The following is a 24,708-nucleotide window of genomic DNA, read 5'->3' on the forward strand; positions in this document are numbered from 1 at the left end:
GTCTGTAGCACAACTACTTTTTGCCCACAGCCCCTTCAAGTAGATTCCAACTACTCCCAAAGCACTGTATTGTCTAAATAATTATTCCTTTAGAATCATTAAAACATCAATATTTTCTCATTCTTTTAAATAAAAATTAAACACTTTAATTTGCTATAGCTACAGTTTCCATGTAAAAAAAGGACAGCAGGCATCTGGGGGAAAAAACAGATGCATTTTATTATTTGAAAACTTAAAAAATAATTTGAACTATTTTTTTTCGATTTACATATGTCTACAAATGCTCTATAGAGGCCAGTGTCAGGAAAGGACAGGACAGCAAGTGGATTTCAACTTAAGCAGCCCAAGAAAACTCCCTCCTGGTGTCGTTCATGCATTTTTCTGTTTTGTTATGTTCTCCCTGCTGTAACCTAAGCATTCTAGATCCAAAAAACCTGACACAGGCCCACCAGATTTCGCAGAATGGATTTTCATTGACTTCCTTAGCCTTTCATCAAGCCTAAAAGTCAGTTTTCTTTTTATGTCTTCCTTTTTCGTTTACAGAAAATATATGAGCAAAATTGAAGTTGGGAATAGAATGTTTGTTCATTCTTCTCTTGATGGTGTCTTCAGAATCAGGTTATTAAAAAAATAAAGAGCTAACTAAGACACAAGGCAGAACGGGTCTTCAAAGTTAATAGAAACTCATTTTGTAGGTGGGCTCTGAGGAAAGGAAGGCAGCTTATCTCAATTTTTGCCACACCTGTGGAAGTGAATTTCATTAGATGCAGACTATGGAAAACAATTTGCAGAAGAGGACATTGAAAGCAGCACAGCATTGTTCTTTATACCGCTTTTTTATATTAGTCACTATTTATTAGGCAATTGTGACTTAGAAGCATTAAGCAGCATTCAACTACATCATAAAAGAGAGTTCAAGTAGCCCAAGACGTATGTAAAAATACTTCACTGAAAATGGAACATGAAAACAGCAGGAAGATGATTTTCCCTTGTCTGGGCAGAAGGACAGCAATATTACCAAGACAAGAACACCAATGATGTCAGCTTCTTGCTCATGATTCCTGGTGAAGCTTCACACTCTTCGAGTATCAGAATCATGGAAGGGGAAATTCTGGCTTGCTAACTCATAGCTAAGGGTGCTAAAACAGGCTCCAACACATTTAAGATACAATAGCAAGTCATATGTAACAACAAACACTAAGAAAACCAACCCCATCAAACACCCAAGCCCACCAAGAACAAAGGTAGATTAAACATATATAAAAAGTAGAATTAAGAAAAAAATTAATTCAGTTCTTTATCACCCGAGTTACCTGCATGATTTCTCAAGCTACAAGTTCTTATTACAGAGCCTTAACCATAGTTTTAATTTTCTGTTACCTCCACCAATGTGACTAGAACATGACCACAAACACCAGGGTCACAGGATGAAGCCTACAATGTTTCTCAAAAAACAATTTCTTTATGTTCTCAGAGGTTAACAAAGCAACAAAATAGGCTTATGTACTGTTAGTGATTCTAAGGTCCAAGTCACAGCTCTATGTCTCAGACTCCACTTTATGCTTATTTGGGCACAAATTGATTTGGATTGGACTAATTTTTACTGTTGAATGGGTCTTACTAAGCACCTTTTTCCCAAGACAACACCTCTGGACAAGATAAGCCAGAAAGCTGCATCATCTGGAATCACTGCGAATTCAGAAGATACTTAAATTTTTCTTCACATAATGTGAAGACTGGCCAGATTTCATGTTTTCGTTTCTAGATCTCTTCTTCCAGTTCCACTGGAAATGTCACAGGCATGACCCCATGGAATGAGCTTTGCAAGAACTGGGAAAGCATCTGACGACTGCTCGTCAAGACATCCCCAGGAGACAGGCTGTCACATTGAAGAGAGCTGTAACTGTTGTGAAAGGCCTGATCCCACCAAAAGAAGATATAGTGATGGTGATGTTAAGGTTGGGTGTCTATGGGTAAGAATCAAGGGGAAGGCCAACAAGGCCGACATTGCTGTGGGAGTTTGTTACAGACTGCTCAAGCAGGAAGGTGAGGCTGATGAAATACTCTATAAGCAGTTGGGAGAGATTTCGTATCACTACCTCTTATCGTTGAAGACTTCAACTTCCCAGATTTGTGCTGGGAATACAGAGAGGGAACAGTCCCAGAAGTTCTTGGAGTGTATGGAAGGTAATTTCCTGACACAGCTGTGAAGGAGCCAACAAGGAAAGGCGCCCTGCTGGACCTGCTGTTTGTGAACAGAAAAGGACTTGTGAGGGATGCGACGGTTGGAGGCCACTTGGGCATAGTGATAATGAAATAATAGAATTTTCAATTCTTGGAGAAGTCAGGAGCGGGGTTAGCAGAACTGACACCTGGAACTTCAGTAGGGTAGAATTCACCCTGTTTAGGGTCTTGGTTGACAGAGCCCCTTGGGAGGCTGTCCTGAAGGGCAAAGAAGTCCAGGTAAGCTGGGCATTCTTCAAGAAGGAAGGCTTAAAGGCACAGGAACAGGACATCCCTATGTCCCAAAAAGATGGGTTGGCGAGGTAGAAGATCTGCCTGGCTGAACAGAGCTTTGGCTGGAACTCAAGAACAAAAGGAGAGTTTATGGCCTTTGGAAAAGGGCAACGGGTCCCCCAGAAGGACCACAAAGACACAGGGAAGCCATGCAGGGAGAAAATCAGGTGGTCAAAGCCCAACTAGGACTCAATCTGGCTACTGCCATAAAAAACAATAAAAAGTGCTTCTATAAATACATTAACGGCAAAAGGAGGACTAGGGAGAATCTTCCTCTTTTATTGGATGCAGGGGGAAACACAGTGACTAAGGATGAGGAAAAGGCTGAGGTACTTAATGCCTTCTTTGCCTCAGTCTTTAAGAGCAAGACTTGTTTGCTGGGTATGCAGCCCCTTGAGCTGGAAGGCAGGGATGGGGAACAGAATGAGACCACCATAATCCAAGAGGAAATGGTTAGGGACCTGCTGCACCACCTAAACATCTACAAGTCTATGGGGCCAGATGGGTTACACCCGAGAGTGCTGAAGGAGTTGGCAGATGTGATCCCCAGGTCACTCTTCATGAATTATCAGCAGTCCTGGCTAACTGGAGAGGTCCCAGTGGACTGGAGATCAGCAAATGTGACACCTGTCTACAAGAAGGGCTGGAAGGAGGGTCTGGGAAACAACAGAGCTGTCAGTCTGACCTCAGTGCCAGGGAAGGTCATGGAACAAGTCACCTTGAGTGCCATTACACACCATTTACAGGACAACCAGATGATCAGACCCGGTCAGCATGGGTTCAGGAAGGGCAGGTCCTACTTAGCAAACCTGATCTCCTTCTATGACAAGGTGGATGAGGGGAAGGCTGTGGACATTGCCTACCTGGACTTCAGTAAAGCCTTTGTTACTGTTCCCCACAGTATTCTCATGAACCAACTGGTTGTCCAAAGCTTGGATGGGTGTACACTCTGCTGGATCAAGCACTGGCTGGATGGCCAGGCCTAGAGAGTGGTGGTGATTGGAGCTAAATCCAACTGGCAGCCGGTCGCAAGTGGTGTTCCCCAGTGCCCACTGTTGGGGCTGATCCTGTAAAATATCTTTACCAATTACCTGAATCAGGGGATTGAGTGCTCCTTCAGTAAGTTTGCAGATGACACCAAGTTAAGCAGGAGTGTTGATCTGCCTAAGGGTAGGAAGGCTCTACAGAGGGACCTGGACAGGCTGGATCAATGGGCTGAGGCCAATTGTATGAGGTTCAACAAGGCCAAGTGCCAGGTCCTGCACTTCAGTCAAAGCAACCCCATGCAGCACTACAGGCTTGGGGACGAGTGGCTGGATAAGAGGAAATAGCGTCAAGTTACGTCAGGGGAGGTTTAGGTTAGACATCAGGAAAAACTGTTACACTGAAAGTTGTGGACTCTCCTTCTCTGGAGACATTCAAAACCCACCTTGACGTGTTCCTGTGTGACCTAATCTAGGTGATCCTGCTCTGGCAGGTGGTTGAACTGGAGGATCTTTCAAGGTCCCTTCCAACTCCTAACATTCTGTGATTCAGTGAAAGGATTATCAAAGACTGGAACAGGAATCATCATCCTTGGATGTATTTAAAAGCCTTCTAGATAGAGTGCTTAGGGACATGGTTTAGAGCTTGTTAACGGTTGGACTTGATAATCTTAAAGGTCTTTTCCAACTATAACGATTATCTGAAATCCCATCAGAAGCCCCATGCAGAATGCAGAGATACAGTATAGAAACAGAAGTGGATATGGATATGACACAGCGAAGTGCAGAAGTATTTGCACTTGCCTTACTTTAAGTGCTTGATTCCCAGTCATGCAAACTCCTGCTTCCTCTACAGATGAAAAACATGCAGGTGCATCTCAGCTTCTTGCCTAGTAAAAGCTCTGGGCAGCCTGAAGCCTGAGCTTGCCCCTCACAGATATGGAGATGGCTTTTGAATGCTCTTTTGGTATTACTGAGGAAAGGGGAATTCAACTTGTCAATTTTTCCTCCCAGAGAAAGTCCCCTCTGTAAGGGTTTGATCACTAGTTGCCTCCGAAAGGCAATGCTGAGAGCATAAAAACTGAATTGAAGCAAGATTCTAGCTCAAAACATCTGCTGTAATAATTTAAAACAGTTTTCCCATCTTCAGCTGTAATTACTGCAAGAGGAAAAAGCAAACCCACCTTTTCAAATCATGCATTAAAGCACTGACTCTTCATTCTGTGGCTTAACTTTTTAAAACTACATTTAAAAAAAACAACTTTCTTTTTAACTTCTGACAGCAGATGTTTCTTGGAGGAATTTCATATCCTCCAACAACCCTATCAGCACTGAGTCAGACTCCAGAATGTAAATGCTGATGAAGCTGTGTTGCTTCCTCTAGATTTTAATTCAGAGATGCCTGATGAAACGGGCCTATTACTGATAGAATTGACCTAAACCAGTTGCTTGACTAAGCTCTTTCAGCTTGTTGACTAAAAAAAGTGTGTGGTTTTTACTTGAGCCTCTTTATGTGGTTTTGAGAACACAAAGAGAAAAAGTTTCTCTGCAACGTTGAGCTGTAAATTGGAATCTGATGGTACTTGGAATATGTTTGGCAGAAGCTCATCATTAAACTCAGACTGAAAAAATATGCCAGTAGAAGTGTTTCAACAATCATTTATGCAGAAGACGGTGAAGGAAAAGGTGGGAGGAAAAACTCTTGGGTTTCCTCTACCTTTTTTTCCTTTTTGAGATCTCCTGTCCAGGTGAAATAGATAAACACTCACCAAAATCACATTTGCAGTAGATAGTGCTTTCCTTAATCATTCCATGAACAAAAAAAAAGTTTCCAATCCTGTGTAATCACTAAAAATATTATTGAAAATCGCTTTCTCCCTTTCCTGGGAGAACTCTAACATTACAGCTTATATTCAGCATACTGTATATGAGTGCTTAAAAAGTTTCAGTATATTTACTTCTTCTCTCTTTTTCCCTTACAGCTATAGAGGCTGAAAGGACTCCTGAATTAAAAAGACTAGCTAAAATTGAATCACAGATTAGGCTCACACAGCAAATTGCATTCAATCTGCAAAGCACAACAATTGGTGCAAGAAGACCCCTCCCACCCTCTGAGCAGAAGCTGAACCCAAAGCCTTGAAATCCTGACTCCAGATTTATCATGCCTTACTCCGATCTCTTAACCAGGCCAGGCACCCAGTTCACATTTACACCAGCCTAACTCAGACCTTCCTACTTCTGACGCCCACTCATCACAGAAGCTGCTCGAAAGACTAAGGCAAGAGCTAGACAGAGGAAGAAACTTCTGCCCAGAAATAAACATCACCCTTTGACCCGAGCCTTCATAAGGGCTTTGTTTACAATTATGATTGGCACATTTGCCTCTTGGATCCCTCACCTGCAGGAGCCTATTCACACACAGGGAGTGAGGCAACCTTCTGTAGGAAGGGGGAGATGCTACTACTTTAAAAATGCCATTTATAAAACCCACTTCTTTCCATTCTAGCCTTTCAGTTATCCTTGAGCCTGAAGGTGAATTTGTAAAAAAACCTGACTGGAGTGAAATATAACTCTTCTCTCCACACACATAAGATGATAAATTTCTCTGGTCAGGTGCCGATTTGTGTTTTTGCCTAGTACCAGCAACACTGGCAAATCTCAAATTAAGTGAATGAGACTGCTGGACAACATGACATAGCAAGACTACACAATAAATTGTGCTAGGGGAGCCAGGAGATCTTCAATGATGAGGTGCCTATGTGCTTCCCTTAGCTGTACTTCTTTTCTGCCCGGTTCTATAACCTTGCAGTGCAGAAGAAGGTTATTGTATCTCCAGAAGCCTCTAACACCACGGCTGAGCCCAGGAAAAACAACAGAAAACTGTTCTCAAACCAGCATTATCTCTATGTGCAGCACACCATCAAGTCACTGCTCACACCAGAGACATGTAAATTATGTCTCTCTCTCACAAAAGAACCTTAATAATAAAAAGAGAAAGAAGGTGATTCTGGGGCTAAGGTAAATAGAGCAAACATTCCTACTAGCACATCCATGTGGTTAGATGCACAAACCCTGCTCAGGCAAATGTTTCTGTTGAATCCTGCTCTAAGGTAACAGTCATTTTGAAAGCAACCATCACCATGCCACTGCTACACATCACTAGACAAGCAGTTTATATCTAAAGTCCACGAACCAGAACGCCCAGGGCAAGTAGCCTGGGCTGCTAGGAGCACAAACCAGTCACATTAAGGACTTACCAGAACACAAGAGAACTGCTGAATGCTTACACTGATCCAAGGATTCGAAAGAAAGGCAAAAAATTCGGGCTTTGCTGGGAAGAAAAAGATCTACGCATGAAAAAGCAGGTTACAGAAAGGGGATGAATGCAGGAAAATTATCATATGAATGGACAAGCTTGCTTGTTTAACTGTATGCCTGGCTCACATAGCTCTTGCACAAATCTAACCTTGCTTGGTAATGTTTTATGATTCACTGAGAAAAGCTAAGAAAAGCTGTGCTTTGGGAATCGTTTCCATTAGGGCAGTGGGTAACATGATCAAATTGTGCTGATGGGAGGACTGGCAGTGCTCTAGGCACGCTGCTGTTGAGGAAACGCCTCCTGATAAAGACTCACTCCCCTACGATCTGTAGCATTAGCACAGTAACCTTTTCCACAGTAGACTGGGAATGATGCCCTCCTGTCATTATACCAACAGCCAGATCTGGGAGCTACCAGGCAGCAATAAAGCTGCTCCAAAGCATTCAGCGCTCATTAAAGATACTGAAATAAATGGACTTGACGTTACTCTATAATTTCAGTTATTGTAAATGAAGATTTTCTCATGGATACATGAAGGACACCCAGACCTGTTATTATAAAGTCAGAGGTCACCGGTCTTTGAGACATTATTATTCATTGTTGCAGAACTAATTACTAAAAAAAGCCCTTTCACACACTAAGACTACACTGAACAATGCCAGAACCTAAAGAAAGATTTGACCTCAAGAAACCTGCAACTTACATACAAAGCAGCAACAGAATGACAGCAGACAGCCAGTACAGGAAACCAGACTGTATGTGTCAGGCTGAGAGTGCCTATTTTGAACATAGCAGCAGTCTATACGGCATCAGATCAAGGGTGAACTATAATGAGACAAACAGGATGATGGGCAATCAGCTCCCTGCACTGTTTGGGGGCAGTTCCAATATGCTTGAAAGGTCTGGCTTCAGATGGTCTGGTGGTGGCCACAGGCTAGGAACACTCTAATGCAGAAAAGGCCACACACAGGAGGTACAAGGAGATGCAAGAAGATACAGTTACTGTGGTTATGCTGCACTCAACTCTTGACCACTCAAGGCCAGGATATTTTTAAACATACAACTGTTTGACATGAGAAATTTATTCACTTGTCAAGTGCCAAAAGAGCTGTGGAGAAAGTGACCCCATTCCACAGTGCACAGCCAAGCACTCTTCTGCTTTATCCTCCAACCCTGTCCAGCTTCCAAAAGACTCCTGCAGGCTTGCTCAGCACACTGAAGTTGGCTTACCCACCTCAAGGAGACAGAGAACTGTTATATGCAAATGCTCAAAGCCGTTGGCTCCAAGTTCAGTGGCCTTGGTGCGAATGCTGACACCATTAGAGGTGGAACCAAAAATCAGCCTTCAGCACTGAAGCTTTGAATTCCACCTCTGTCAAGACTTCAAGGCAAGAACAATAACCTGAATAACCTGAAACAATAACTGAAGCACTGATTGCTCTCCATGAATGATCTTCTCCTTGCAATGACGAATACAGCTTCCTTGGCCATACATATTTTTTCAGAGTACAAAACTGGCTCTGAAGGACACTTGAGTTTATTTGAACAAAACACATCAAAGCAGATCAGTAAGAAAAATAAGAGTGGTCTGAGGTAACACTGAAACTTTTTCAATGATCTTAATGCTAAAAGTTTCTGAGATGGTTTTTGTGCTTAGTCTTCAATGGGTTACCAGTGATGGTTTACAGATTAGCTACAATTTCTGTCCTAATATTCCCTAGGAATTAAAAAACCCCTGTAATTCTAACTGGCAATATCAGAAGCATTACTGATGTTGGAGATGTGAGAGGTAACACAACAACCTTATACAGCGACTTCTTTAGGAAGGAAAGGCTGAATAACTGGCATGCTACGTATCTTCCGCAACAAAGCATTCACCTGAACTTTCATGAAGAGTGGAGTGCAACCCAGCAATATAAAAATGTGGTGCTGAACACATACGTCCCCCTGAAGAAATAAAAAGCATATGTAGCAATATATGACTCAGTAGAATTATGAGTACACATGAAGAGACAGCTGTAGGATAAGCTATGTATTTTTAATGGAGTATCCCAGTGCATCTGTTCTTGAGGATAGTGTGGAAATATCCAGTTTAGCTTTAAAGAGAGCTGAGAAGTCAAATTAGACCCATACAAAGCTCCTTGTTACTGAATACCCGGGCTGCTTTTGTGACTGAGTTGGCTTGTTTAGACTTAACACTTCGGGAATCTAGCTATTATACTGAAGTAGCAGAGCCCTGACGGAAAAAAAAACAAATTATGGAAGTCATCACAGTACATCAAGGAAGACAAAATCCATTTCCTGGGACCCACTTGAGGAAATTAGCAATTAAACCTGCTCCCAGCTGTCCTGGCTTATTGGGATGGAATTTTAGACAGTTTTCTGCTGAGAAAAAATGCAATTTTGTAAGGACTACAACACTCTATTTCATGTAAACAAGGCAGATAAAAAAAACTCTGTTACAGTTTTTAGCCAGTCCTGGTATGCATGTTTATGATCAAGGTCTTTTGACAACCTTGAGTTAAGCAGGTGTAGAAGTCAGAAGAAGCAAAAGCTGGAGCAGATGACCCAGGCTGACCAGTTAACAATTACTTCATACCATAAACATCACATTCACTATAAATTGGGGAGATTGCTGGGGATGGCCTTCTTACTGACTCCTGCTCCTTCCTTCTTTTTCCCTCTTCCATGGATCAGCAGCCCGCATGTCCCTAAGCACAACACCTACTCATCTTTTAAACACCTCTAGGGTTGGTAACTCCACCACCTTCCTGAGCAGCCTGTTCCAGTGCTTGACAACCCTTACAGTAAAGAAACTCCTCCTAATATTCAACCTAAATCTTCCCTGGTGCAACCTGAGGCCATTACCCCATGTCCTATCACTAGCTACCAGGGAGAAGAGACAGAGCCCCACCTCTCTACAACCTTCTTTCAGGTAGTTGCAGAGAGCGATAAGGTCTCCCCTCAGCCTCCTCCAGACTAAACAACCCCAGCTCCCTCAGCCACTCCTCATAAGATTTGTGCTCTAAACCCTTCACGAGCTTTGTTGCCCTTCTCTGAACATGCTCCAGCATCTCAATGTCTTTCTTGTAGTGAGGGGCCCAAAATGGAACACAGGATTTGAGATGCAGCCTCACCAGTGCCGAGTACAGGGGAAGGATCACTTCCCTGCTCCTGCTGGCCACACTATTCCTGATACAAGATAGGATACTGTTTGCCTTCTTGGCCACCTGGGCACACCGCTGGCTCATGTTCAGCTGATTGTCAACTAACACCCCCAGGTCCTTTTCTCTCCAGCCACTCCTCCTTTTGCCAGACAGCTACTGAACTACTGAGCTAGTTTTAGAAGGAAGTAAGTTGTAAAGGAAGAGGCTGCTTAGAAGCATTCAGGAGCAACAGTAATGAGCTCTCAAAAGTCTCCAAGGAGCAACTGAAATTTCTTCTTTGTAGGCCACTGCCTTTCTTTTCTCATGCATAGGCAAAAACCAGCGAGAAAAACAAAGGTATGATAAACTACTAATGGCACAGGTCTGCTTATGTAGCAAAGGGTATATGCTTTTGTCAGCTAATTCTGGTTGGAAGGAAAAAAGCATCTTTTCTTTCTTTGGTTAACACACAAGGACAGTTCTTTAATTAGAACCATAATGAGTTATATATCAGGTCTTTGCCTAGTCTGGTAAACTTCTTGCTGAAAATCAGATATCTATAAGGGAAAGTCTCTTTCAACTAGAACATGTCCTGGTTGCATACTCAGCAAGACACAGTTGAGAAAAACAAAAAAAAAAGGAGAGAAAGAAAAAATGGAAAAAAATAAAAAATTCAAAAAATGAGAGAAAAGGAAAAAGACAAAAAAGCAGAAAAAGAAACTGATCCCCCCCCCCCAAAAGCACTCAAGATTTCCCACCCCCTACCCCCCTTGAAAATTATGTAGTCAGTGTACTAAGAGAGCACACAGTATGTGCTCTATTCAAGGAACTAGATCCTCAGCCATTTTTCTTCTCATTTCTTTGAAGGAGGCATAAGGATTTTAGGTAGTCTAATCCTGTGTAGGAAAAGCTGAGTATCGATGCATGTTCCTAGTCTGGTTCCCCATAGAAGCCAAGCTTAGGCAATCACACTGTGTTGGCACATCTATTTTGTAATAAGTTTTGAGCTCTTGGGTCTATTTAAACCAAACTGACAACTCCCAAGTGTCACAAATGGCAAGCTCCACCTGCTTAGCAGAAGACAGACCCTCGCAATGTCCTCACAAATTTTAAACTAGGAAGCACTCAATTTTTATTAGATATCCAGTTCCTTGAGGCTGAGACAAAAACCCAAAGAAATTCAGACCAATTCTCAAAAGAGGACAATGTCACCTTTCATGACTTCTTATAAACACCTGAATGTTTCCCATTGGGGCCCATCTGTTTTATCATAGTCAGCGTAATCAGGAATTTGGCCAAGAAAACTTAAGTGTAAAACTCCATATTATCCTGCATGATCTTGTTTTCAGCTGTACACTGATGGTATTGGGAAGATGATTCCAGATGGAAAGAGCCAGATCAAACAGACTGAAGTCAGATGAAGAAGGGCCACATTTATCCTTTTTTGTTCAGACAAGAATGCTTTGCTTCACAAGATCCCAGGTTTCTCAAAAAGAGTTAAAATAGTGAATGGGGATAGCTGGGTTTCCCAGCTGGCCTTCTAGAGCTAAACATTAGCAGAGTGAATAGACAGATCTGTTTATTCACTAACCATGTGCTCACCTTCCAAGGGCAATCATCTGAGAAACAAAGGATTGTCTGGGAGGGTTCTTTCATTTTTCTGGGAGTGGGAAGGTTAGGTCAAGTTAATTATCCTTTGTTTTTCTATGCACCCAACATTAAAAGAAAACTGGGTGTAATACACCATACCACAGAGCTTCATATCTGTGAAGACAAGTAGCAAATCCTGGACTCTTGTACTGATTTGTGTTGCCCATGGGCAAATAATTTGCATCAGATTACAGCCTAATATCAGAATGGGCTTCATAAAAAAAACCCAACAGTTCTGTTTCTACATTGTTTGGCTTGTATCTGAAAACATCTAAAGGAAGAATTAAATCACCTTAACTATACTGTCTAGTTACTATAACCATTTTTTTGTTTCTAAAAACCAGACATACCCAAATGCTCTGAACTCACCATGTTAAAACAGCAGCAGCATATCAACTAGCTGCATTTACTTACTTTGCCTGTTGACAACTGTAGTCCTGAATATCTTCTGTCTTCACTTTAAAGTTCCTTTATATAGATACACTGTCAGCTAGTCAATCTGCTTCTTATCTACACAGAATTCATTTTCCTTCCTCAAACTACACTGGTCTGAAAAAGACACAACTTTTCAATTGTGTTGGTGTGGTGGAGAGAATAAAAATCACAGCATTACTGTGACAAATGAAAAAGGTTATTTTCCTTTTTTAAGTCACGCTATTGCTAGCTAGAACACCATTAAACAAGCTGAGACAGTGACCGTTTCAGTTCTAGGACACTTGAATGCTGTGGGCTACTATTCTGAAGAGTGAAAACCTTGGATAATCACAGGTCTCTGAACTTAAATCCACCTCTGCAATGCAAAATGTTGTCAAATTAGTACTCCTATACACTTCCTGACTGGACAAGTCACAACCTTCAATTCTGGTAAGGACTGCTGGGACAAGAATACTGCCAAACCCTTGAATTGTCCTGTGCTGGCTGACAACAGTTAATCATCATCCCAGGTTCCCATATAGCATAAACCAGTTTCCTTTCAGTACAGTTTTGATTATCTACAGTATCACTAAAACACTGAGTTACTTAGAACCTGATATCCTGGCTCCCACCTCAAACTGGGTTGCTTTTAGTAGATTACATTGCTGTCAGATCACTGCCATAGCATCCAAGCACAAAAACATCCAAAAAAATGTGATACGGTCTCAATGCCCAGGTATGCTGAAAAACAAGGAGAGAAGAAAAATTATCCTCTTCTGTTCACCACAATGTGGAAACTGTCCAGAGAGGAACCCACAGTCCTGCAGCTTTTCTCAAACGGACACTGAATAACAGGAGGACACTGAAAACTTAAAAAGACACACAGCCTTTTTGTTGCAAAGTTCTTCAGTGCAGTAACCACAGTGAAGGATGTAACACAAGGCAAGAAAAATCAGTCACAAGGACACAAAAATACCCAGACCCACTGACCAGTGTACTTTAAGTGTATTTTTTATTTACAGAGTGGAGATGCCTAATCAGTTATAAGGTTAGACACCTGATAATTCAGCTTTTTTTTGTAAAAGTGTATAAATATATAGCTAAAACTCTATGAAGTAAACATTAACTGTGATACTTACAGTAAACATTCATTCCTATCCTTATGCTACAAGGCATCTCTTTCAAGATAGCCTCTGTCAAATAGCTGTAACTGTACTAAAGCGGCAAAAATTCTGTGCCATAAACAAGCTTTTAAAAGAAACTAGTAAAATATCTTTGTAATAAAATTTGCCAGGATGAAAATAGTGCTTCATCCCTCCCACATCCCCAGCCCATAAGAAACAAATACCCCAAAACAGTTGCAGAACTGCAGGAGGTATTATAAGATTAGTTTTTTCTTCTTCTTGTTTTTTTTTAAATTAAAATATTTTTATTTCAGTACTTTATCACATATTAAGGAAGCTGCAAAAAATGCAGCATTATTAAATATTATATACTGTTATACAAAAATCTCACATATGTGTCCATGGGGCTGAAGACATTAGTGGTATTTTATGAGCTTTTCCTTATAATTATATACCTTAGTTGGAATGATGGATAGAAAAGACATCTGATAGCAACTGAAGAAAAGGCCTGGAAAACTATTGGCAGAACAAAGAAAACGTGAGAGCTTCTAGACCTCCTTGCTTCCTTATTTCAAAAGCACTTCTGCTTCAGTGTTTTATTTGCCTCTCTGTTGCTCTTCATGTTGGAGATGTTTCAGGACATAAAGGACAACTTGATAGCAGAAAAGGTACTGATCCTGCAAGGGAAAGGAAATCACAGAATAAGTGAAAAATGCTTGTAACGCCTAAGCCATTCACTCTCATCTGCACTTCACAGACACACATCACTTGATTTCAACACTATTTCTACAGTTAAATTAAAAAAAAAACAAATGACAAAACAAACAAAAAAACCCAAACCCAATATGCAACCTCAACTTAAGACAAATACAGGAACTCCCCTGCCACTAAAGGCATATTTTTATATGGGACGTTTATCCTCCTTTCACACCAAAACCTCCTCAAAAAGAGTAAGTACTTTAGAAAAGTAGAAATTCAGGCAGCGTATGAGTTTCAAGGTCTTGCATCTATGCCAAACTAATACAGAACTCAGATGACAGTGCAACTTCTTAACCTCAGTGACAGAGGTGGGGGTGTTAATACATGTGTTAGGGTGCAAAGTGGGGCTGAGAGTTTTGTAGTTTGGTTTGGCATGTGGTTTTTTGGTTTGGTGGGTTTTTTTTGTTTTGCTTTGTTTGTTTTTGGTTTGTGTTTTTGTTTGTTTGGTGTTGGGTTGTTTATTTGTTTTAAAACCACCCAAACCTCTGATTTGACAATCCCTTCACATGCAAAGAAAAAGTGCAGATTTTAACAAGACTCCGTGATGTCCATCTCTAAGGTAAAGTTAATTAGCTCTACATCTAGACTGCTCCTACCACATTCATTTAACTCCTGGTTGAATATCTCCCCAAAAGGAGACTTCAAGACATCTCTGGTAGTATCAGTGATTCATAGCAGCTACAGTTAGGCTTTCTCTTCAGTTTGTAATGCAACTTTTAGATTTAAAAAAAATCAGCTGATCTCTATAGTACACACTTTTGAAGAAGAAAACTACCAACTTTTTTTTTGTTTTTGTTCACAAAGCACAGACCGAAACAGCATGGCATGTTAAAGATTGCATGTATTTATAACTGTTAAATACATACTGCCCTTCATTGGTATGCATCTGATTTAAGTCTCATGACACAAACACTGCATTAGAGGGGACAAAGGCAGTCATTGTGTGCGTTACAGAAGGTTTCCTGGCACATCAGTTATTATCCCAGGTTCCCTCCTTTAGTGCATACGTGGAGAAGCCAGACTCACCTCTGTCTGAACCATCCCATGTCGCTGCAGACGCATGGTGCGCACCAGATCTGAGATGTCAAACTACCAAAACAAACAGAAATTTAAACATTGAAAAAAGACACAAGCATACACATCAAACATCTCTAGCATCAAACCAATGAGTCCAACTAGTTACGTTAAACATTTAGTAGTGAAACAAATAACAATCCGTGCCTGTGTGTGTTTGGTAGATTACCAGCATGTGCTGCCTCTGGGCAATATAGATGTGGCTTTCCTACATCAGATGCCATCCTCCTCTCGTTTTCCATCTCTGTGCACAGGCTCTCTTGCTTACTTTTACTAGGAGCAGAGTGTGCAGAAAATAGAGGCCCTTGGTCCAACCTAACAAAATGTTTTTTTATTTTCTCATGTCTATAAAGTTCCAGACATTTAGTGGATGCTTAGAAGCCCTGCTGAGCTAAGCAGGACATAGCTCATCTTCTCTACAAATTCACAAAAAGACTGCTACAACAGGCCACTGCTGGACATAAATATAAGGAAGCTAGCACCCTCCTGTGGATCATCTTAGAAAGCCTATCTCTGGTTGTGCTGTTAATTTACACACCCCCATCTTGGGCTGAGACATTTGTACACTGAGTTTTCTGTTTAGTAGCCTAAACAGATACTCTGGTTGGTTTCTAGCCAACGCCATTTAACATGATAGTTCCAGTGAGTATATCCAGCGAGGTGAGGCAGGTATTTTAACTTTTCCTTCAACTGCCAGCATCATCATATCAACACGCTGTTGTTCTCAAGCCATATACCAGAAGTCTGCTACAGTAGAAATGTCCTTGCAACATACCCCAGAACATCTTGAGTGGCATTTAATGACACTGGATTGCTGAGGTCTCAACAAACAGGACACTTAACAACTTGAAGTATTTCACATCAATCTTACACCCTGATTTATGTCACATTGAGACATACCCAGCATGCTACCCTCCAAAGCATGGCATATTCTTTAAAGAACTGAAGAGCTCCAATGGAACACATTTCCTGCAAGTCAAAAGCACAGCTTAGCCCATCCTCTTGGGTACTCACATCGAGGTCTCTGCTGATTAACCCCAGAACAACGTCTATACAAATAAGGGTCCCTGACCGTCCAATGCCTGCACTGCAGTGAGTTATGATAGGACCTGATTTGTGGACATGCCGCATGTAGGAAATAAAAGTAAGCAGGTCATCTGGTTGAGATGGGGTATCATGATCAGGCCAGGCGATGAAGTTCAGATGGGAAATGTGCCGTACTTCACCCGTCTGAGATTTAAAAACAACAACAACAACAAAATGTGACACATGGGAAGAAGAAAAAGACAACAGGTAAGTTCCCAAAGGAAACAGTCTAGGAAGAGCAGGATTTGCCCAAAGAAGGTGTTCTGTAATTCAACAAAACAAGAGAAACAATGAGCTAAACTGAAAACAAACAGCAAGTAATGAAATTGTGTAAGCTGCACTGTGCAGACTGAGATGATCATGCAAAGGAATGAACCAGCCAGACTGAATTATTAGTGAATTTCACATCCCTAATATATGTTTCTGTGGCCAAAGGCACATAGGGAGCCAAAATTTAGAGTCTCATTAGCATAATAAAATAATCTCCTAGCCCAACTGCCTTCTCCTATAAGGGTCACAGCGTATCACATGCTGCAATGAGGAAGAGTTGCTTAGTAATGATCACTACGCAAAGTAGGAAAGGTTACTTCTCAGTGTAGACATTGCAATCGAAAGCGGGCACGCCAGAAGTATGAGGATAAAAACACCACTCAGAAAAATATTTTTAGCATGCAGAATTCGATTCATTTACCTGAATCTCTTCCAGCTCCAGCACTCTAATGACAAAGCCCTTCAGCTGCTGGGCTCTTACAAGAGCAAGCCGTAGCCTATCATTTATCATAGTAGTTTTATTGAGTACATCTGGCCAGTAACGTTGGCACTTGATTTTTTCTCCTTCAACCTCCTGAGTCATCATGGCAATCACAGTACAGTTTTGCTCCCAAACCATTTGCCAGAAATCTGCTACAGTGGCAGGGAGAGGTCCTTGACATGCAATGTAAACGAACTCTTCATTCCCCACTGGCATGCGAATGAAGCTGGCATTGATGTATCCACCTTCAATCCCAAGAGGTACTCTAGTGGTGTCATCTGCACACACATAAAAATAACTTGGTGTTACGTTTGCACACAATTATAACTGATGCTGAACCCCACACACTCACATAGTACTTATCTCCCAAGACACTTCCAGATCTTATTTTTAAAAAAATCTCAATACTTGCTTTAGAATACTAAACAGTACTTCTCTTTGAATAAAGAAAAAGATGGCTAGGGAAGAAATCTAAATCAGCAGACAGGCAGAATATGTGATTTGAATTCTTCTGAAACCAAAGTTGACTATTTCTCACTCAAAACTAACCCTTGTCAGTTCTCCCTTCTCCTCCATACATCTCCTAGCTAACAAACAGAATTTTGTTACAGAAAATTTACTGACAATAGTATACATGTCTGTTTTTCCCATTTTACATGGGTAAAACAGAAAAAAAACTTGTCTGGGTCCATACATATATCTCATTTAAGACACAGGATCTGCTGACACAACTGAAGAATCTGAACATTCATCCCTACCTGCAACAGTAGCCTATTGTTCACCAATCTTAAATTACTTTAAAATTGCTCACTTTAAATGTGCAGGAAATAAGTGGCAGATTTACTTTTTTCCATACTCAGTAGTAGAACTAGGATTAGAACCATCTCAGTTCTGATCCAACCCATCTGAACACACAGGTGGCAAAAAAAATATCAGGTTATAGTTGGCACTTACAAGGAAGTATGTTTTTATATCTGTTCTTCCTCCTATTCTCCTTTGCTTGTCCAATCAAACACTGATCCAGAGGTTTTAATTCCTGAAGGTTCTGTAAAGAAGCAATTACATATGCATTAGAAAGTGCTGAATGCTAATGAGTGTTAGAAGCAGTTACATAACCAAGGCTTTAACAGACACAAACACAAAAAAAATCCTAAATAATTCAGTAACATGAAATAATCTAATTTCATATAGCTAGGAAAATACACCACCTTGAAACAACCCCCCAAAACTTATTATTTAGTAAATATTTTATCTTATTCTCCCAAAAAAGAGAACATGGCTGACTTCAGACTTTGGAAAAGGCTGTTTTCACATTCTGCAGCTAGATTTTGCAGTCTCTATTTACCTTGTCTATGCCTGTTAATGTCATATTCACTTGGTAATTTACCAGAACTAAAAACGATGTAAACACAGTTTTGAATTGAACTCTGGTTTTAAACTAATTTCATCTCTCAGCAGCTAGTGAAGGGAAGGGAGAGAAGTCTTTGGTAAAAGAATTCTTTTCATCCCTTTAGAGCTGCAAATTAAAGAGCTGTGGTATTTAAGGCAGTGAGAAACCAGCCATTCTAACTGTTTCATACTAGAAAAAAAAAAAGGACTTTAAAGGACAGTTAACTCACTTCAATCTCTTTAGAAGGGACTCCCTGTTCCAGCAATCCATGCAACATCCTGATCACTGACTTCAATTTGGCTCCTGAGTACTTGCCTCCAGGGAGCACATTCACAGTAGGGAATGCAGAGATCTCTTCATCTGTCACTAAAGGGAAATCTAGTAGAACAAGACAGATTGAGATAAACATAAAGAAAGGAATAAAAAGCTAAAATTAAGGAAACAAACTGCAGTGAAGTGTTAGATTTCCTTGTTACTATTCACCAGTGTGCTACTTGTTTTTTTCTAGAATCCCTCCATACAGCTCAGAGAATAGCCAGATATCCTCTCAGTTTGACAAGCAAAACCAAATTAACTAACAAAAACAGTATGATGCAAAATCAGCTCTGATGAATCCAAGAACCAAAGAGAGTATTTTCCTGAACCTACAATAAATACATTGGAAGAACAAACATGCTTCAAATACATTTTAAATCTAAGTTCTTCATACAAAACCCTACAAAACTGATGAATGCACAAAGGGATGAATTCACAGGGATGAACTCTCTGCTTAAACATCACAGTCTGTGATTTAATTTTAGCACTTATACTCAACATGGCTTTCAAGTGGTAATCGTAAGATGTGTTAAATACATCTTTCCAATAAAGCCTGCTTTCCGTCAGGCCTTTGGTGTTCCTCTGAAGCACAACAAAATTAATAAACCAGGAGTCTCTCTGGTATCACAATTAAAAGTGTCCTAAATCTCCTCACTTTGTCAAAAGTATCATAGATTATCCTTTTCTTCTTTTCATGAATACATAAAAAAGGCTGCTATATATGAATTTCAGAAGCTGACATTTCTAATGCTATCTCAGAAACTAAAGACTAGATTCTACCAAACACACCGAGCAGTGTTCCACTCTGTCACGTTGAGCAACAGTGAAAGAGTCAAGGCAAAGAAAAAACTGCCTAATTTAAGCATGATCACAGTCAAACCACACAAACTATATTGTTACAACTTTTGTCACATAGATACAATAGAAGATATAATATCAGCTGGTTTCAACTCTACTACAGCTAAAGGCCCAATGTTGCCAATAATTGTTCCTATTAATTCTCACACAGCTATTACACAAAGCTGTAAAGATCCTCTCCAGTGGGTTGCTGAGCTGTTAGTTTTCCCATTATACCTATCATTACACTGTCAAAACATATCCGGGACATTTTAAAATTCCCTTCTGTCATACTGTCTATCTAATGTGATCCTCAGTTTTCCACTGATTATCTGTTGAAGTTCTTGCCTTTATTTACACACTCCTGGCTGCTTGATTCAATTGGCAGTTCATCACTTCCCCATGTGATTTCATCTTCATCGGCTTGGCTCGAGGGAGGTTGTGGAGGAGATCTATAGAGGACAAGGTATGGAAGTAAGAAAGAACACTTAGAGATAACCAACACATTTGCAATCTAATAAAAAATTGCCAGAAAGTGATTTATAGCTACAAGTATTTCTGGGTTGGATCCATACCAGTAATCTCAAAACATCCCCATTTTTTACCTTTTTTAAAATCTCCAGTGGGTATGTGAAAAAGGTGGCAGTGGAAAAAGAGCTGGGAAGACAGATCTAGTAATAACTATCACTGCATTTAATTTTCAAAGGCTAAGCAGTCAAATAATATCCAATAGCAGATTTTTACCATTCACATAATTAACTACTTATTTACTTAGAATATCTATTTTCAATTGCAAGTTTTCTAGCTTTGTTGAAGATGGTGATAAATGTATTGAGTATTTTAGGTCATAATGACACTGCTTTTGCTAAGTCTCAACCCAAAACTTCCCAGAAACTTAATGAAAATATAAAAAGAATTATATACACTTTGACTGAAGCTTCACTTGGACTAAGGACTAAACTTATCTAGCACAGAAATGATCTTGGGAATTTCTAGATTCAGAATGGCTCAGAGAGACAGCTAGTAACTTGGCCAGGCATATCCTTAGTTTTCCATGTAAAAAAAAAACCAAAAAAACACGCTTCAAGCACCCAGAAGGGAACAGATGGACAGTGGAACTATACGGTTTGCTTTCTGTTCTCTAAAGCCAGAAGAAGCAACACTAGTGTACTTGTAAAAATTCAAAATGAAGACAGCATTGTTTGAGTGTTTATTTCACAAGCAAGTACCAAACTCTTAATACAATGCAGATGAAGATATTTGGAGCCATTTGAACACAGCCCAGTTACTTGTTATAAACACATATCAAAGGAATAAATAAAACTAGGGCATGGTAAACCACATAAAGCTGACTAGTATTCAAGCAAATTATAACGTTTTAAATAACAAAAATAGACAGAGCAATTCAACAAGACATTGCACAAATATTTTATTGGGCTTTTTTTGTTGTTGTTTTGGGGGTTGGTTTTTTTTTTTCCCCATTATAACACATTCCTCTTCGGAGTTTCAGACTTCAGAGGTTTGCTTTCAAGGAATACTAGAAAAGAAATCTTACCTTTCTGGCATAGCATTTACTTCACAATAGTCTTCACAGCCATTTATGCGTGTTGGCTAATGGAAGAAATATTTCAAAACAAATTAAAGGACATAATTACAACATTTATCCACAGTACATTTTAAACAATAACAGCTACATAGACTATTTCTGAAGGAGACTAAGTTTGAAGTAGCACATGATGAAAGACTTTCCACTTTTAGGCATCTCATTAATATAAAATAACAGAAGACGAGAACACTGAGCACTTGGAAAGTGGTTATACTGTAACAAGTCCAAAAAGCTATCTTAAAATCATTCCTGACTCACAGCAGCCATAGAGCCATCTGAATTTTCTCCAGTTGATTTTTTTGTTGTTTCTAAAACTAATAAAACTCTTTATGAGGCAAGTTTGATAGTTAAAACTTCTGTCTCCTGTCAAGCCAGCATTCCTATATAGAATGGAATTGGACTTTACCCTACTGGTAGGTACTCCTATATACACATTCCTCAACAGATGATAAAGACTCAGCAGATAAGGCATTTTGATCCTCCTTTCAGGAAAAATTCTCCATTTATACTTATTAGGGCAGCTTTTAAGTTTCCACTACCATACTCAGAGAATTTTACTTTTGGATCTCCTAGAGCACACTGACACAGAGACAGATTCCCAATTTGACTTTCAGCTCTACAAACTGGAGAGAAAGCTGCAAGAGTCAGGAGGTACTGGATAGACAGAGTTCTGCTGATCTGAAAACTTTTTAGATTAAATGCCTGAAGTAACATTATTAAGGGAGTTTATTACCGTCCCTTTTGGAAAAAACCAACAAACCAAACCAAAACAACAAATCTTCATGCTTTATTCTCTTGTATATTTAATTTATAATAAAATAATCATACACTATTTAAATGTTGGAACAACATTTACAGCTATCACTGATAATGTTTTAATTAAAAAGACATGTAAAGTTATTTGCACTTGAATGGAAGTAAGGAAGATAATAAATCGAAAGAATGTCTGAGAAAGCAAAATCAGCAGACATATCTGCCAGCTTCTTGCCATCTCACCTCTGAAAAATCTTCAGGTAAAGATGACCCATCACAGTCCGTGTCTTCAGACTTATCTTCTGTCAGCTTTCCATTCATCTCTACTGCGACAGGAAAATCATAAGATACAGCATAAACATACTGAAAGACGCCCAGGAGTCACCTTCTAACAGGTACAAATGAGGAAATACGGGTGCCAGAATAACCAAGAAACATCTTTTAAGTCCCTTTGCTGCCAATGTGTTCAAAGAGAGGGGTTAGCGTACAGGATAATCAGACATCAGGCTTCCTTTTTTTTAACTAGAAAAGCTGTCATTACATGTTAGGCTGGTTGCATAGCTAACAGAATACCTGTGCCAGAGTATAATGGACAGACAGGCTAGTGCTAGTAACTTATCAGATTATTACGTTAATAATGTTTCAGCAATTCAGTTACATTTAGACAGCAGTAGGTCTAAACCAGGATTCTACCTGCTCTTTGTATTAACAAGACCTAATTGAGATGTGCCAGATAAAATCTGACTTGCATCTGACTGCTGCAGTAGTTCCCTGTTGCCGTATCTTATGGATTCAATGCATATTCAGTTGCAAAGGCCAGATCCTAGGTATAAAAAATTGAAACTAGTGGAGCTCCAATGAGGTTCTGGCTGTGTTCCCTGATTTCTAACATAATGACCAAAGACAATAACTCAATGAACTTGAAGAGTAGCACAAGAGCTGACATAATTGTAGTTTTAGATGGTTATAAGTTTGGATCTTGAGTTCTAGAAGGAATCTCTACAGGATTAACAAGCATCTTGCTTGAACATTTGGAGCTGCCATAGTGTGTGACAACACAAAGGAGCTACAAATCCTACTCCATGCTAAATTTCAGTTAATAACAAGTGCAGACGAGGAAACAGGATGAAGGAAGAGAAAGGTGTACAGACAATCAAGTATTAAAAAAAAGACCCAGTTTTTCTAAAAGAGACAAAGTAGGTTGGCAAATTGGTTTTGAGATATCTCAACACATTGTCAAGTTGTGTGATCTGCAATCAGTGAAATGTTGAAATGCTTCAGCAACAGGTACTTAAGCAACATGAATTCCACTCAAAAGACAATTCCAGAATGGGATTAATTTTGCCAGATTACTCAAAGTAAAATCCAGATTTATTACAGCTGAACATGACTTATTAAATTGCTTCTGAAGATGACTGGCATCAGCAGCCATTTGTCTATGTTCTATTTGGGAAATTTTAAGTTCACACATCAATTCAATGTCAGCTCTTTCTCTTGTCAAACCAATTGCTTACTTGGCACCTTGTTTCAAGAAGCATTTTGCTGCTATCAGCTACCGTTTTTTTAATGGCTCACAGTACCTGGCAGGTGATCTTCTGATGCAGCCTTCTTGAGATGTAGAAGGCTCTGAGCCTCTGAAGTTGCATTATTACGATTAAAAAGGTTCTGGGCTTCCTCATCTACAACATCCAACAGATACTGGACAACTTCATTGTGATCATCCTCATCGTAATACTCATCATCTGCAACCTCTTTTCCTAAAGAGAAATAGTATGAAATGACATGTTTTCCCAATATAGAATGTTTTTGGGGGAAAAAATTAAATGGGATCACACCATAGCATTATTTCTAGCTGTTGTTATGACTTTCCTTCATTTCTCTCTATCACAGAATCAATTTCCATAAACCTACTTCCAGCATCAACTAATTCCTGTAATGCTGAGCACATGACCTGGAAATTATCTTCTAGCCTAACACTGACTTATTTCAGTCTGTTCAACAGTGCCTTGATTCTTTTGTACTTGTGAACCAAAGACTGAATAATGCTAGCCCCCATCTCACCTCCTCTTACCTGATTTGTCACTGTGTTTAGAAAAATCTGACATCTGACTGGTAAAGCCAAGGAAAGGTGCATCTCCAGCTCCTGAGAGACTCATTAGTTCTTCCATGTCATGGATACTGTTTTCTGTATTTGCCTGTGAAGGCCCTAGTATGCCATTGCCATTTATCTAAGAAAGAGAACAGTACAAACTAACTCTTAAAGGGTCTGGCATTTTGTTGAAGCAGCAAGTAACCCTTAAGTTCATCGCTCTACTGGACAACAAATAAGAAACTCTATTCATATATTATCTCATTTGACACAGCTGGGTGATGAGTCAGCAGGATTCTACTTAACATACCTAAAAGCTGCCAAATGACAAAAATTTCATATGAAAAGAGCAAATACAAAAATTTTAAAGCAATTAAGAAAAAACTCCACATGGTGATGAAGAAGCAACCACTACAAGAGAAGACACAGTAGTATTTAACATTATTTTAACATCTAGAAAACATATGCAGGATTTTATACTGTGTTCTCACAACACACTATTTCTCAGAAAAAAACAAGGGGGGGGGGGGGGGAAGAAAAAAAAACAATCTGGTAAATGTAACATGCAAGCATCTACAAGAACTGTGAACAGAATGGAGTTTTCTCAATCATAGCCTCATCCTTCTCTTAAGACCATTTGTCTTTCAATAAAGCAGTCACAAAGAAAGAGATGATCAATTAAAAAACTCGCTTTTTCATTATGATAATTGCTTATTTACATCAACTGACAACAGTGGATTTACATACTTTCATTAACAGACAATGCCCTTTCATCAAGGGCAAATCATGCCTGACAAATTTGGTGGCCTTCTACAACGGGATTACAGCATCAGTGGACAAAGGAAAAGCAACCAACATAATCTACCTGGACACGAGTAAAGCGTTTGACGCTTTC

The 24,708-nt window shown here is 39.7% G+C and overlaps 1 protein-coding gene across 1 annotated transcript; it reads right to left on the reverse strand.

Annotated features, from left to right (window-relative positions):
- Window positions 1-13,749: 13,749 nt before the first annotated feature.
- Window positions 13,750-23,952, reverse strand: LOC104535661 (tyrosine-protein phosphatase non-receptor type 13-like; the record flags this gene model as incomplete). The annotated part of the gene is made up of 11 exons (XM_010193946.1): window positions 13,750-13,830; window positions 14,939-15,001; window positions 16,001-16,216; window positions 16,764-17,101; window positions 17,778-17,868; window positions 18,443-18,591; window positions 19,714-19,817; window positions 20,921-20,976; window positions 21,968-22,050; window positions 23,305-23,481; window positions 23,796-23,952. Coding segments are annotated over 11 exons (1,515 nt in total), but the record flags the coding sequence as incomplete, so codon positions are not given.
- Between the last annotated feature and the right edge of the window lie 756 nt (window positions 23,953-24,708).

The sequence above is a fragment of the Mesitornis unicolor genome, unplaced genomic scaffold (assembly GCF_000695765.1).
Source record: "Mesitornis unicolor isolate BGI_N332 unplaced genomic scaffold, ASM69576v1 scaffold25960, whole genome shotgun sequence".
Classification (NCBI taxonomy): domain Eukaryota; kingdom Metazoa; phylum Chordata; class Aves; order Mesitornithiformes; family Mesitornithidae; genus Mesitornis; species Mesitornis unicolor.